This window comes from Corythoichthys intestinalis, chromosome 1, assembly GCF_030265065.1.
Source record: "Corythoichthys intestinalis isolate RoL2023-P3 chromosome 1, ASM3026506v1, whole genome shotgun sequence".
Lineage (NCBI taxonomy): Eukaryota > Metazoa > Chordata > Actinopteri > Syngnathiformes > Syngnathidae > Corythoichthys > Corythoichthys intestinalis.
In genome coordinates this window covers 4,728,400-4,745,040 of record NC_080395.1, presented here as the reverse complement: position 1 = coordinate 4,745,040, position 16,641 = coordinate 4,728,400, and the positions used below count along the sequence as shown (strand labels likewise).

The 16,641-nt window shown below is 40.0% G+C and overlaps 1 protein-coding gene across 1 annotated transcript in view; it reads right to left on the bottom strand.

Annotated features, from left to right (window-relative positions):
* Nucleotides 1-13,020: 13,020 nt before the first annotated feature.
* The window catches only part of LOC130920622 (uncharacterized), a 70,857-nt gene continuing 67,236 nt past the window's right edge, over nt 13,021-16,641 (bottom strand). The window contains exons 20-23 of the mRNA XM_057843971.1: nt 15,880-16,053; nt 15,182-15,355; nt 13,890-14,063; nt 13,021-13,816 (exon numbers count right to left, since the gene is read on the bottom strand). Coding sequence (XP_057699954.1) covers nt 13,804-13,816; nt 13,890-14,063; nt 15,182-15,355; nt 15,880-16,053 — 535 coding nt within the window. The 3' untranslated portion in view covers nt 13,021-13,803. The remainder of the gene's footprint in view (nt 13,817-13,889; nt 14,064-15,181; nt 15,356-15,879; nt 16,054-16,641) is intronic.

The window sequence follows — 16,641 nt, the reverse complement described above, 5'->3', positions numbered from 1 at the left end:
GGGAAGTGACAAACATCTTGAATTTGAAACTATGTCGTACTACGTCGTATGTTGTCGGCGATTAGCCTAGCAATGATCTTAATTGTGGTTATTTGTCAGCCCCGTAGACGAGGCCAGTTTCTTTTACTTGGTACCAGCTAAATATTATTCAAAAAATAACGATGGTGGAAGATAGGGAAGTCACAAACATCTTGAATTTGAAACTATGTCGTACTACGTCGTATGTTGTCGGCGATTAGCCTAGCAATGATCTTAATTGTGGTTGTCAGGCCAAAACCCTCTAAATATATATTAAATGCATCTTACCGGATATAAAATGACTACTACATAGTCTCTGGTGATTTTTTGGTGTCCAATTTTCACGTCGAATTGCAGCCGTCCATTTCGCTCTTCTATTTGGATCCCTCGGAATACGGTAAAATTTCAAGTCTCTCCTTCCATCTTCTCTGTTAGTGCAACCAACAGCCACACATGCCTTCACCATTTTGTTTAATCGCCGTTAAGTAGCAGAAAAACGCCGTAAATAGGAGGAATGTATGTAGCCTCAATGGGGAAAAACGATGTGTTGCCGGCCAACATGGTGCGGGGGCGTGGTTTAGGGCTGTGTGTGACGTCACGTGGGTAGGGTCTATAGATTGGAGACTGTCAAGATCTAAACAATGTTGCCTATCAGAGTGTACATTCATCAAATTCAATACAGAATAGATCATCTTTCTTCAGATTTAACAAAAGGGAACAAGAACCTTTGGTCCTTGGCGTCAAGAAGGACGAGTCATTCCAAATTTTCATTATTAGAAGACGTCGAGTCCATTGGGTTCGGTCTCACGTATTCTCTGATGATTGCAAGAGGATCGGGTGTCGGCGCTCCGGGCAAAGCGGCCTCGCTCACAGAATTCGAGGAGGTCGTCGTCGGGTTCTTTGCATCGACATGGAGCTGGAGTTCAAGGGGAAGGTGTGCGACGTTCCCACTAAACTGCTGGCAGTTGTTTTTATCCATTTATACTGGGAGGGGCTGTCCAAAAGGATTGGATTCTGAGCACCGTCAATGGCAGCCAATGAGTTCAATAAGCACCCTTTAAAGGGTTAACTTATGTTTCTCACAAATTTAAAAGAAAATGTCATACGTACACTTGAAATTGTTTTGGCAAGCAAGTAGGATTTGGTAAATTATGATGGAGTGCGTTGTTTTCTTGATATAGTATTGCAAATTTGTAAGCCCGCTTTTGTTCGTAAATTGTATAATTGTGTTCATAAATTTAAAAAAAACAAAAAAACTTGAAATTGTTTTGCTCTTTTTCACATCAATATTTTAAACTTGATCATTCTCAGTTCTTTGTGTAAAATGTTGTTTTGCATGAGAGATATGCTGCTCTTTTTTAAACTGCGACATCACAACCCGCTCTCTGCACTTCTCACTCTGTATAAATCTTTATTTGAACCACATTTACAATATTGTAATATCACATGGTGCAACCAGAGGCGTAGCGTCCCATTAGGCATACACAGGCAATTGCCTAGGGCCCCCAGAGGGCCAACAGATTTAGCACACACAGCTTTACTGCACTGTCGCAGCGACAAGTGTTGGGAGTGTTTCAATACCATGGAATCATTTGGCAGATTATCTAACGATTCTGTTATCAATCCCAATCAGCATTAACCATGTCATGTAGATTACACATGTTTAAGAAAGTCCAACCAGCTATTAACACCACATGATTGTTTAAAGAGTGACTCACCAAGTACTCTCTGGAAAGTCCTTGCCGAGTTGTTTTACGTTGATTTTCACAGGCCACCTCATTATTCATGTGACTACTTAAATAAATGATTTTTCCAAGACAGTCTATTAATGAGTCTATCGTATTCCTTGTCCAATACTCTATAAGAAAAATATCACATATGCATCTAAAATAATTGTAAACGATTTTATTAGCAATTTTAATACTCCTTTCGCAAGGTTCCTTGGGTATGCGTACGTTCCCGTAGCAACCGGTCCTGTTATTGTCATACGTCACAAGCGCTGCGTATTCTGGGAGCGAGAATAGGCGTAAGGCATTTCGAGCAGAGGACGCCCACTTGATGTGTGCGTCCATGAACCAGTGTAAGTACATCCATATGAGTCAGTGTAAAGTGCTTAGTTTTCGCCACTTTTATGGCCAGGATGACCGCACGAGTATGTATGTGTGTCACGTGACTCAGAGTGAGAGTGGGTGGCGATCTGGCCTTTTCTAATTGGCAAAATGAAGAGAAGTTATCCTTCTGGAAGCAAAAAAAGAAAGGAAAAAAAACAGGAGAAAAGGAAGCAAGACAGCGGTGAGTGTACTATGTTACAGTAGTTTTATGTCCTAATGTAGTAGAAGCACTGCTGAATAGTAGTAGTAGTATTTTTATGTCCTAAACCAATTAACTGCCTTGACTTGTTGTAACTACCTTGTTAGCGTTTGCTAACAGCATTGCAATATGCTAGCATTTCTTCATACATAAAGATGTCACCTAGAACATAAAATCAGTGTTTAGAATCAACATACATACTGATCAGCCAAACTGATAAGATGTTACATGATTCACTTTTGTGCCAGAATGTTATCCTTACTAAGTAAAAGCAATATAACTTACCAGCTAGTCAGTAGAATACGGTATGTGTAAAGCCTTTACGCATACACATGTGCAAGTAAGGGGGACAGTTGGATTTGGAGCAAATTGCTCCAAATCCAACTGTCCCCCTTACTTGCATACACTCGAAGGGCCCCATGTTGCTTGTTGCCTGGGGCCCCGGGGACCCTTGCTACGCCTCTGGGTGCAACACATTTCCAACTCTAAAAAAGCTTGAAACACTACAGAAAAAAGTTATACATGCCCTAACGTGGTCCGAGTTCATTGTTCCAACTAAATTAATATTTCACCACCACCACCACCTTCTGAGGCTAAAAGAACACAACTACTTTCAAAATGCTTGCATAATTTATCAGGTCATCCATAAAATAAACCATAAATTAAGTGATCTCATCCCAATCTGTACTCCTCAGCACACATACAGTATATGGCGGAAAACACAGACAAAGCTGTTTCTGCTCTTGCACTCCCTGCTGTCTTTTAAGCCAAAACAACTGTTGTATTTCATAGAAAAATATGTCTATATGCTGCCATAGCAGATATAAATGGCGCATTAAGCACCCCAAACAATTTTTAATTTGTCCGTTTTACCCGTTTACAGACCTCGCCCTACCGCTTTTGTTTCAACCCAGCCATAAAACGAAGGTAACTATATTTATTAGAATCATTAATGATGCCAAATATTTTGTTTAAAAAAAAAAAAATTCGCTCGCAAATTTTAAACCTTTAAACAAATTATGTCACAATGAAAAAAATGGTGTCCATAAAAAAGTCATGGACATCTACCTTATAACTATTGCTCAATTGTAGGGCTGTCAAATGATTAAATTTTTTAATCGAGTTAATTACAGCTTAAAAATTGATTAATCGTAATTAATCGCAATTCAAACCATATTTTTCTGTAAATTATTGTTGGAATGGAAAGATAAGACACAAGATGGATATATACATTCAACATACGGTACATAAGGACTGTATTTGTTTATTATAACAATAAATCAACAAGATGGCATTAACATTATTAACATTTTGTTAAAGCGATCCATGGATAGAAACACGTCTAGTTCTTAAAAGATAAATGTTACAAATTTTATATTAAAACCCCTCTTAATGTTTCGTTTTAATAAAATTTGTCAAATTTTCAATCAAAAAATAAACTAGTAGCCTGCCATTATTGATGTCAATAATTACTTACACAATGCTTACGAGTGCTGAAGCCTATAAAATCAGTCGCACCTAAGCGCCAGCAGAGGGCGGCAAAACTCCATAAAACACAATTAACAAGTGGGCGTTTCACTATACTGTCATTTAAAGTGCATGTGACACGAAAAAGCATGTTTATTTCATGATACACGCGGTATTTTATGCTCCTGAATGATATGGACCGCTTGGATGTGTGTGGAAGCGATCGCTATATTTATTTAGTTTTTTTAATCCCGCGCCATGAAAATGAGTGACTTCCGGCTTCGGTGTTGCATTGAGGAGGAGGGCGCTGTGACGTGTACGGTAGAAGACGTCCTCTTCACTATACAGCATACTGTTTTGTATGAGGACGAAGGATTCAGCTGATTTTGCGGATTAATACATTTATTTTTCGCACCACGCCAGCCAAACGGCATCCAAAATCATTCTGTATGAGGGAGAGGCGTATGCCCCTTTTTGGAGTTTCAAAAGGTTCCCATTCACCGTGGATATTGGCCAAAACAAGCCGACTACAGTGGGACCATTGGACTTAGGAGGAAGTGAGTAAACATCTTGTTTAGTATTATGTCAAATATTAATGCAGCAATTACAAAGTAAACACTACAAACTTTCTTTAAATAAAGGACTACTTACGTTAGATCATTGATAAGCATGTAAAAAGCTCTCCTCATGTACATTAGCACGTTAGCACATTAGCACGTTAGCTGCACAACAACTGCAGCCACCCTCTTCCGGGGAACGAACTGTAAATTGCTCTCCGCCGGGCGGTTTGCCGATCCGCGAAGACAATCGACAACTCAGTCATCATGTCAAATAATCCAGGCGAGTTATGTGTGATTTTCTGCTTCGAAGACTTTGAAACATCACTCGGTTCGGGTTAGCTTGTCGGCTAGCTGTCACGCCTTCTGGTTTGTTTACATTCTCCGAAGCCGGGGAAGGGAATTGACATACAGTATGTCCGATTTAGGTGTCATAAAATATCGTTCGGGAGGTGCGACAGTAAAGGTGAAGTCGACAGTTTTGACCATTATGGAGTAATTTTGCCATGTCGTCCTGAATAAATGCATTTTTATTATTTCATATTCCATTTAGCACAAGACTGTTATTTCTGTCATGACCATACCGTTTATTTAGCAATCGGGGAAAATACTTGGATAAAAACAATTATCTTGTAAAAATATTGAAGTAAAGAGACAGAAACAATGACATTTTGCAGCTCTCTTCGTCGCGTTTTCCTCGTTGTGAATAGTTCACCCTCGACGGGCTGACTGGTCCTTCTCAAGCCATTTATATAGCTATTGGGGATAAATACTTGGATAAAATGAATATCTTGTAAAAATATTGGAGTAGAGAGACTGAAACAATGACGTTTTGCGGCTCTCTTCGTCTCGTTTTCCTCGTTCTGAATAATTCCCCCTCAATGGGCTGAATAGTAAAACCGATTAGCACAGTCTACCGCTGACGTCATCCACCAGTTGGGGACGCTAAAGCCCTATAACAGTAGGCGTGGCTAATCAGCAGATTAAAAGATGAATTTCTCGTCATCTGCGCTTTGCTAAATTGTTGTATATAGTCGAATTGTCTCAAAATATGATTCTAATTCACATAATAATGCCATTTAAGACTTTTTTTCTCATGTCATATGCTCTTTAAATCTGTCTGAACGGGGCATGTGCGTTAATTGCGTCAAATATTTTAATGTGATTAATTTAAAAAATTAATTACTGCCCGTTAACGCAATAATTTTGACAGCCCTACTTTATTGTTGTTGTTTTGTTTTTTTTGCTACTGTTGCATTTTCTCCGATATGTTAGATGATAAATAATCAAAGAAAAATCGAAAAGAAAAAAAAAAGTTTAAAAGCGTACATATTTCCAAAAAAAAAATCTCGACCACTCCTTGATATCTGCGATTTCTGCATCGCGACCCTTGTTATATTACCATTACCAACTTGTTACAGTTCCCGAGACTAGAAAATGCAGGTTGACTTAGACCACAGGTGTCAAACCGGTCCTCAAAGGGCCACAGTGGGTGCAGGTTTTTGTTCAAACCCATTATGAGGACAGCCTTTCACCAATCTGCTGTCTTATAAGTATAATCAGTTGATTGCAGTCAGGTGCTGCTTGTTTTAGCAGAAACCTCTTTGATTGAACTGTCTGTGCTGGATCTGTTGGAACAATGACCAGGACACCCTGTGGCCCTTTGTGGAATCGGTTTGACACCCCTGACTTAGACCAAAAACGCATCTTCCAGCCTGAGATCATTACAACCAGCTTCAGGCCGGACCTGGTCTTGTGGTCATCCTCCCAGAAAACTGTGCTCATTATACAATTAACTGTACCATGGGAAGCAGCAGTTAGTGAAGCATGTGAGCTCAAACGACTGAAGTAGGCGGACATTGCAGCCGAGGCAGAGCAACGCCGCTGGCGTGCCCAGGTGCTTCGAGTTGAAGTTGGGTGCAGAGGCTTTGTTGCCATGTCCACAACCAAGCTTTAGAAAGGAATGGGAGTGAGAGGTCAGGCCTTCCGGCGGGCTGCCAAATCGTTGTCAGATGTAGCCGAACGAAGCAGCAGGTGGATATGGATTAAGAGAAAGGGCCCCATCTGGGCTGCAAAATAACATTCAGGGGTAAAGACTGAGGGGCGGGCGCACCTGGGACGTCGTTGAGCCCTCTGGAGGTGTCGTGGGCCTATCAATGAAACACCAACGAAGGAGGGTGCCCACCTGATGACCCCAGTGAAGCCTTTGCCCCTAACCCACAACCAACACCAAGTGCTGATAAATCTGAGGGATTGTACCATCTAGTCCTATGAGCTCAACCATGTTGCAACCATAAAATCCCCCCCAAATCCAGCTGTGTCTTGACACTCAGTGATACATGCTACATGGAGTTTCTGGATCGTAATAAGGTAAGTACGCGATAATATCTCGTTAAAGTCATGGCATCTTTAATTCTGCTCTTTCATGCTCCCACCTCCAGATAGGGTTTTGGTGTTTAAATTTTTTCCTTTTTTTTTTTAACCCCAATCATTTTCACCAGAGCAAGGCCCTTCGCTCCCGGCCGATTTTTTCTGGATTTTGACTGATTTTGCATGGCCCACAGAAAATTCTGTTCTATTGCTATATATACTTTGAACACACCAAAAGAAAGATTAGACTCTCTTCTTTCAGCAGAAAAAAAGTAAGTTCGTATCTTTTTCCATTCTTTAGAAATCAGCATTAGAAAATAGCTTAGTTTGAGCAATTTTCCAATTTCTGATGAAAAAACGGAGAAAATGAGCTTTTTGTAAACACATACATTTCAAACATAACTGTGACTTTAACGAAGCTATTTTTTGCATTAGTTACATCCCAAACATCTGAATGTTTTCCTTTCACAAAATAACATGAACAACCAGCCAAATAGAGCTTTTGATCGCAAAGTAGCAACTTATTCACACATGACTAGTGAGAGATGACGGTTTGTAGCCGAGATGACGCCGTTGTTGCCACGTCAGCCGTGTAAACTTTTCCCTCGTCGTTGTCTGTCTCACAAAGATGGATTATTTTTGCATTTCTGCGGGGACTGCTCGGCGAGCCGCTCCACGGGGGGTTTCACTCGTTTTGCACGATCGTCCAGCGCCTGGCATCCCAAGCGTCCTCAGCACTCTGTCAATGCTGGCCGGCCGTTCACTGCTGTTGAATCGGCTTGCCTGGTCTTCCAAAATGCACTACTGCCCTCCAGTGGCCAGTTTTATTGCTTTAAAATTGGTTTGGAGCGTTGTTCTTTGTTTCTCAGTTACAGCGGAAGCTATATATGCTTCTTATAAAAAAAAAAAAAAAAATTAAACGCAAAAGAGGTATAAATACGTTTGTGGGACAGTTAAGCATTTAAAAATAGAACGTATTTATACGGTTCTGGGAGCAAATGAGTTAAATGCCCTCCTGTTCAAAATCTTTCTTCCCCCAGAAAATTGAGATTTTAAGCTTTCCAATGATTTATCACACATGCATATCAGACAATTTTGAAAGTTGGCTAAATCGGGTTTCTCAGGGCAGAACTTCAAGTCACCTGAGTGATTTCCGCCATATATATGGCCTAAGTAGAGAAGCTATGATGATGATCAGGTGTGCAGAACAGCTGAGTAGAATGAGTACTAATGACTGGGAAAAAAACATTTTTTAAAAACTAGGGCTGTCAAAATTATCGCGTTAACGTGCGGTAATTAGTTTTTTTAATTAATCAAATTAAAATATTTGACGCAATTAACGCACATGTCCCGCTCAGAAAGTATTCTGCCTTTTGGTAAGTTTTACAGCAAGGCTTTTAGTGCTGTCCAACAGCGAACTCTTGTGGTCGCTTTGCGACATGGTTAATTTTTTTCTTGCCAGTTCAATATGGCTGCACGACGTCTCGGGCTGACGCCTACGTTGTAATGTTGTGCTTATGTTGTAATGTTTATGTTGTAATGCTTATGTTATAATGTTGTGCTCCTTGGACAAGATTTGTCCGTAAGTATGGTTGTTGTAAAGAATGTACATAATATGTTAGTAAGCGAAATGTTATATTTTTTGTATGAGACGCTTTTTGTTTATGTTTAGTGAACCTGTATAGCGTGCTAAGCTAACGTTGTTGCTAATGCAATGCTTGTGTACTTTTTTTTGTAGTTTGACTATGGTCTAAAGAGGACAGTGGTTTGAGGCCATTTTATTAATAAATCAGATGAAAAAGAAAGAAGTCTGATTATTAAGGCGTCGTTCACTAGCTGTCTAGCTTTGGAAAAAGTAGACGCTTCAGAGTGAGGACAGCATAGACAGATTTAAATGACAGTAGAGTGAAATGCCCACTACAGTCCTTATGTACCGTATGTTGAATGTATATATCCATCTTGTGTCTTATCTTTCCATTCCAACAAATTCTTTTACAAAATATATATATAATTTACAGAAAAATATGGCATATTTTATAGATGGTTTGAATTGCGATTAATTGCGATTAATTACGATTAATTAATTTTAAAGCTGTAATTAACTCGATTTAAAATTTTAATCGTTTGACAGCCCTAAAAAAAACACGCAGGCCTGCTGCAGTGCCCTAACAGGCCTAGTTACTGTAAACAGGAGGGGTGGAGTGGTACATCTCTTGGATTCATTTCGATTGGCTTTCTTCAAGCGATGCGTTTTAGTACAGAAAAAGACAGTACTTGAAATGCTTTTATTTTAAGAAATTTCATCAAGACAAGTTGAGTTCATATATATTCAGGCATGAAAATATCTCACCTTTTGGCTTAATTCGCCATTTTGAAGTCAAAAAGGGTGACCTATGTGAATTGTGTATATCCGAGGAGAACATTTTTAGAGTGATTCTCTAACTTAAATAGATGTAGGCTATAATAAACCACAATTGTTCTCTTGTACTAAAACATGTTGTTAGAAACACATAAAATGTTAAATCAATAGCAATATTTTATAATATTTACTCCATATTTTGACCGTTAGTTGGCGCCATGGTTTGCGGGCTCGCAGTGATGACGTCATTGGTAACTTTCCAAATGTGTAGCGTGTTAAACAATTGCTTATTGCTGCCTAAACACGCAAAGTAATATGCCACGATGTGCTGCTTTTGGATGCAATTTCCAGTTAAATGGAAACAAGGGGAGTGATGTGAGTGGTCAAGGTGGAAATATTATTTTTTGTGAATAAATGTGCAGAAGTGGAAGCTTCTACCCTTTTTGGTACTTTTATACACGTATCCTAGCTACCACGCGTTACAATGTACAAGACATGGATTACACATGGTATGCTCTTTGGCCTGTACTGTATGTAAAGCACACGACAGCTCTGGATGCTAACAATCTACATAATTATATTGGGATAAGTTTGAAAACGCAATATGCTTACCTTGAATAGCTGCTAATAAAACCGGACAGCATACACTCTCGCTCCCAACCGGCGTTCCAAACGGCATACACTCTCGCATCACCAGTTTTGCCCAACTTTTGTCTTATCAGGTATTTGCTGCACGCATTTTTCCCTGAAGCCCGTCTTGTGAACGACCGACAGTGCTGTCCTGCTCTTCACTTTTCAGATCTGGTTCAAATAGGAAGAGTAGAACTGACGATTTGTTGGGAAAGCTAACGAGTGACACGCTGGAATTTCGGCAACGGGACCAGTGACATCACGCACTGCGACGTAACAAGAATGGCGACCTATCACTTAAAATAATTTTACAAACTTTATTAAAAACATTAAAAGGGGTTATAATATCAAATTATTATAACACATACTAACATTTATCTTTTAAGAATTATTGTCTTAAAAATAGAGGATCCCTTTAATGGGGGGTCGGGAGATCTTTTTAATGTCGGACGCTTGGTATGCCAGCTGCGAAAGCGGCACAAAGCCAAAAAAGTGGACCACAGTGGCCAAAAAAATTGACTTATTTCACCCAAACAAAGGAGGGTACACTGTTGTGTCCTGTCTTAAGTGCCAAGCTTGGCTGCACGTCGGCCGTGAATGAACACTTGAAGCACCGTCACCTCGTTGTAATTTTGGAAGGCGACAGTAACTGGCAGATTGTAAATCCATCTGACTCACTAACGACAAGTTTTATTGCCTGTCACGATATGCCAAGAGTCCATTTATCGAACGGTAAATAAAAATGAGGGCGGTCATTTTCACGGCTGCGTTTTATCGCTGCGTGCGTGCTTGTACACGTGCGTGTTGATGGCATATGAGACTCCAGTTCCAGGCATGAAAATCTCACCTTTCGGCGAAATTCGCCATTTTGAAGTCAAAAAGGGCGACCTACGTGAATTGCGTAGATCCGAGGAGAAATTCTTTTTGGGAGGGGGGGGGGGGGGGTCGGGAGATTTTATTTAATTATTATTATCATCATCATGTGATTAACTTAGTACGTAAACTGAGCACTTAAGAAATCGGTTCTTTTAAAAAGACAGTCAGCAAATCCTTCTAGATCAGCGGTCTCAAACCGACTCCACAAAGGGCCGCAGTGGGTCCTGGTTTTTGTTCCAACAGATCCAGCACAAACAGTTCAACCAATGAGGTTTCTACTAACATAAGCAGCACCTGATTGCAATCAACTGATTACACTTGTAAGAAACCAGATTGGTGAAAAGGTATTTGTCTCGTTTGGTTGGAATGAAATCCAGTACCCCCTGCGGCCCTTTGAGGACCGGTTTGAGACCACTGTTCTAGATGCTTCGCTGACGAGAACCAATCATCGGCCCAAGCTGCGTTCCATTATTCCAAACGCATGCACTCCTTACTGTACATGGAGTGCTCGGAGAGCCTTTCGTTGCATTGCAAAGCTGCGAAAACAAAAAGCAGGCCTTATCCACACCGGGGCAGACCAGAGCGCAGCATACACACTTGCCTGTATTTGCCAGCAGATTGAATTTGGTGAGTAATGGTTTCAATCGTTTTCACATTTTGCGATATAAAAAAGTTACTGCCATTCGTTGCAGCTTGCGTTGAACACTGCCAGAGCTAGCCAAATTTCCCATGAAAAAAAAATAGCTCCCGTTAAATTGGCGTCAAGCTTGTGTATTTAGCGGTAATATAAACGAAGAAACGCACTGCTGAGTCAAATTAAGCAGCATGCTCTCGGATGGAGGGGGGCGCCTCGTATCGCTCCCGTCGTCCGCCTGAGACGCGTTATTTTCGGGACTTGAGCTGACGGCCGGTGTCGGCACAACACCGGCCCGACGACTGGTGGGAATGACTCTTGCTTCTTAAAGCTTTTCAGAAATACAGGGATCCCTCGTTTTTCGCGGTTAATGGGGACCACAACCCGCTGCAATAAGTGAAAACCGCGAAGTAGCCCCCCCCCCCCCCCATTTTTTTGTGCGTGTTCAATGTATTTATTCAGATTTTACATTGGAAAAAAGATAAGACATGTTTTTTCACTTTTTTCACCAAAGTATCATTTATAAATGCTTTTCAAGCACTTCAAAATGTAAGAATTATGATAAGTTTTAAACATGTTACTGCCCCACCGAATTATTTTTAAACAAGAATAAAGTAGTAAGAAAATGCTTGGCTTTATTAAATGCTTCATAGTGAGTCTACTCAAACCCTCTCAGGCTTTGTTAAACGGTGATTGACACATGTGCAAAGTTTTTCTTTTTATATATATTTTTTTGTTTGATGCAACTTATATGTGTGAATAATAAAGAGACAAATGTCCTGGCCAAAATGTGGCCCAAACACAAAACAACATTACTTCAATGGAAACATTTGTTTCAATCAAGAAAAATAGTTTTCAAATGCTTTTTTTGTCTCAAATTTATTTTTGCAATCAAAAACAATTTTTTTTATTGAAGTGACTTTTTGGGGATTAAAAGTATATACTGTATTTTGTTTGAAAGAACTTTGTTTTTGATAGAAGTAACTTTGTTTTTTGATTGAATAATAAAAACACAAATCTACTTCCATCGTTATTGAGAGAGAAAGAAATTAAGAAAGCTTTAAAACTAAAAGCCGCCGGGGAGTCTTTTTTTTAAAAAAATATTTATATTTCATTGCATAGACATGCCTCATAGGGAAAGGAGAATGAGGGATAAAAAAAAAGGAGTTGGATGAGGCTGCTAAAGGCAGGGGATACCTCATCAGCTGGGTGAATAGCAGACCTGGTAAGAACAAGCTTGCAAGGATAGTCGGGTATTAAATACAATTATAAACACAATTACAGTGTTATTTTTCTATAAGATTTTATGTCATTGCTTTATTAATCATTAGGTGCTAGAGTTGTTAAGTATGGATAATAATGAAATCATAGTTTTGAGAAAACTGTGCTGTTGGTGGCTCAGTGACCATCTGACGTGGTTTGTTCTCAGATGAACAAGTTGAGGAAGGAAGTTTTGATGCAGAGGTTGAAGGAAGAAAAGAGGCAGACTGACTGAGTCACAGCCAGAAAGTGTGGATGACAGTTTTGATTTCTATTCACTGTTGCCCCCTCCCAATTAAAATATGTCACAGTCGCAGGCAATTATTATCTAAAGCTGGTTAAAATTGAAGTTATGTTGTTTTAAGGTGTATTAAATACTTGTTCATGTGCCCCTTTTGATCTACGAGCACCCGCCCCTCCACCGGTCTCTGCACGGCCCTGCTGAAACACAGTGTGGGTCGACAGAGCTCAATATTTTGTTGGGGTGTACAGTGTACTGGAACATATTCCCTCCACACCCTTCTCACCTTTTTAACCCCTGACCCATTTTCATGCCTGCAGTTCTTTTCACAGATTTTTATTGGTCATCCACACGCCGTAGAATTAAAGTTCAGACATACAAAACAAGGAAACACATCTATATTAAACACTGTAAACGTTAGCATTGCTACATTGAGGCTGACAGGGAAAAAGACAACCTACTTTAGCCTGCTATAAAACATTGGAAATCTCCTCCAAAACGCAAATTTGCGTTTAAAAGGTGACGCTTCAAATATAAAAAATGGCTGCTTAACAGCATTTGTAAACAAAAAAAAAGGAGAAAAAAAAGATTACTGACACGACATGCAATGACAAAAAGAGCTTTTTTTTGCGGAGTGTAAATCTTCCTGTTAGCGGTTTAGCGAACATACTTCCGGTGAACATTTCAAAATAGGAGCATGTCATGTTCGTCACAACCCAGCATTTACACACGCGCAAATCCGATACCGATAAATATCGATTTCTCATTGACTCATTGGCTGCCATTGACGGTGCTCAAAGTCCAATCCTTTTGGACAACCCCTCCCAGTACAAATGGATGAAAAAAACTGCCAGCTGTTTGGTGGGAACGTCGTAGACCTTCCCCCTGAACTCCACCTCCATGTGGCTGCAAAGAACCCGACGACGACCTCCCCGAATTCTGTGAGCGAGACCGCTTAGTCCGTAGCGCCGACACCTGGTCTAAATCTGAAGGAGATCAAATAGACTCGACGTCTTCTCATAATGAACATTTGGAATGACTCGCCCTTCTTGACGCCAAGGACCAAACGTTGTTCTTATTCCTAGTCGTTAAATCTGAAGAAAGACACAAACAATAGGTATTGAACATGAATTTACACTCTGATAAGCAACATTGTTTAGATCTTACTCGACAGTCTTCAGGCTATAGCTGGGATCCTCCTTGATCTCCAATAAGACCCTCTTTCCTTCTTTCTCTATTCGATTTGCCCCGAGATTCAACTCTTGAAGATGGGAGGGGTTTAACTTGAGAGCCTTGGCCAATGAAATGCATCCTGTATCTGCGATCCCGCACCATGACAGCCTGCAACAAATGAGATGATTCCCTTTAGTCAAGAAGGGAACCTGCTGAAAGTGATGAAGGTTCTGCTGAAAGTAGGGGTGCACAATATCCATTTTTTGAAACTGATACCGATAACTTCCTGCACCTCAAGGTCGATACCGATACAATATGCGATAATATATATACATTTTTTTCTATGTATATTCACCTGAGTTTTTGAACAAATGTAGGTCAAAAATACTAGTGATTGATTCAATATAGATTTGCCTTTACTGAACCAGAATTTTCATGACGACATGAACATTATTATAATGAACAAAACAAAGACAAAAACAGTTTTGACTCCAAATAAACTGTCAATATTCATTTTTCAAAAAATTCTAAAATTATAATATAATAAATATCTAATTATATATATAATTTGAGTCAATCACAATCAGTCAATATCATTGACGATGTGTTCCCCTGAACAATGAACACCGATGCTTAACAAACATAAACCCAACAGGTATTGTGCTTTGTCAGCAGATAAAATATTTGGTGCAACAGGAGAGGAGACTTCTGTCGTTTTGGTCCATGGAACAACTTTCTTAACCGGGCAATTACATATCAATAACCAAAAGACTTCTCGAGAGCTTGTAAACATAACACTGTAAAGTGCAAACATTCGCTAATTGCCATAGTAAGGTTTATAACTCAGTGAAGGAAAAATGCAGCCTCTAGAACAGTAATAAAACTGCATACTGGCAAAACAGGAGTGGAAACCAACGCACACATCCATATCCGACAATATGGCAAAAATATTATGAATAGGCCCGATAACATATATTCTTATCGGATTTATTGGGATGACGTCATAATTCATATTATCGGACCGATAATTATCGTGCGCCTCTAGCTGAAAGTAACATTGTGTCTGCCTTTTCCTTGACTGATACAGGGTTGATGCTGGTCATTAAAAAGCATGAAGTCATTAAGTCATTTTGTGAAAATTGGGGCTTTAAAAAGGATTCAACTAAATGTTTCAAAGCCTTTCAAATTATGTAAACTTGACATGATTTTTTTTTTTAACATAATTGATTCCAGTTATGCTAATCGCAGCAGTGATTCCTAGATGACAAACTGAAGGAGCTCCTTACTTAAGGATTTTTAAGATGCAGTGTGGGCTGGCCAGTCCTTTCGAGAGGATCTCAACCCCTTCATCCGGCAGATAGGTGTAGCTCAGGTCCAGCTCTTGAAGATGGGAAGTGGTTACCTTCAGTGCCTCAGCCAATGAAATGCAACCTCGCTGAGTGATGCTGCACCATGACAGCCTGCAACAAATGAGATAATTGCCTGAAGTCAAAAAGGGAACCTGCTTAAAGTGATGAAGGTTCTGCTGAAAGTAATATTGTGTCTTCCTTTTCCTTGACTAATACAGGTTTGTCATTAAAAAGCATTAAAACTCTAACAGTTTTTTTGGGGTGAAAATTCAGGCCTTAAAAAGCATTAAAAATGGTAAATGGTGTTAAAAGGCTCCCAAAGCCATCCACCTACTGGTGACGCAGCACCTGGAGCAATGTGGGGTTCAGTATCTTGCTCAAGGATACTTAGGTGAGTTCATCGGGTGAGAGAACTGAACCCACATCCTCTGGGTTGTGGGACAGCTACTCTACTACTGAGCCGTGCCACCCCCTCAAAGAATAAAATTTAGGGAAACTTGACTGTTAAAAAAAACTTTTTTGTTGTTGTTTTTTTGTTTTACATAATTTATGAGAGTTGCTGCTAATAGCAGCAGTGATTCCTTTGATTAGTTAACGGGATCCATGGAAGATTACGAACTGTTATATCTCCTTACTTGAGGACTTTTAAGATGCAGTGTGGGCTGGCCAGTCCTTTCGAGAGGATCTCGACCCCTTCATCCGACAGATCGTTCCTGCTCAGGTCCAGCTCTTGAAGATGGGAGGGGTTTACCTTCAGTGCCTCAGCCAATGAAACATATCCTTTCTTCGTGATGCTGCACCATGACAGCCTGCAACAAATGAGATAATTGTATGAAGAAGGGAACCTGGTAAAAGTGGTGAATGTTTGCTCAAAGTGACATCATGTTTGCCTTTTCCTTGACTAATACAGGGTTGATGGGTGTCCTTTAAAAGCATCCTAACTCAACTGTTTTTTGGTGAGAATTCAGGCCTTAAAAAGCATTAAACTAAATGTTTGAGGCATTAAACTTTACGGAAACTTAACAGTTAAAAACATTTTTTGGACATAATTGATGAGAGTTGCTGGTAATAGCACTAGTGATTCCTTTGAGTAGTTAAGGGGATCCATGGAAGATTACGAACTGTTATATCTCCTTACTTGAGGACTTTTAAGATGCAGTGTGGGCTGGCCAGTCCTTTCGAGAGGATCTCAACCCCTTCACCCGACAGATTGTTCCCGTTCAGGTCCAGCTCTTGAAGATGTGAGGAGGTTACCTTCAGTGCCTCAGTCAATGAAACACATCCTTTACTGGTGATCCAGCAGCACTCCAGCCTGCAACACATGAGATAATTGCCTGAAGTCGACAAGGGAACCTGGTTAAAGTGGTTGTTTGCTGAAAGTACCGGTAACATTGTTG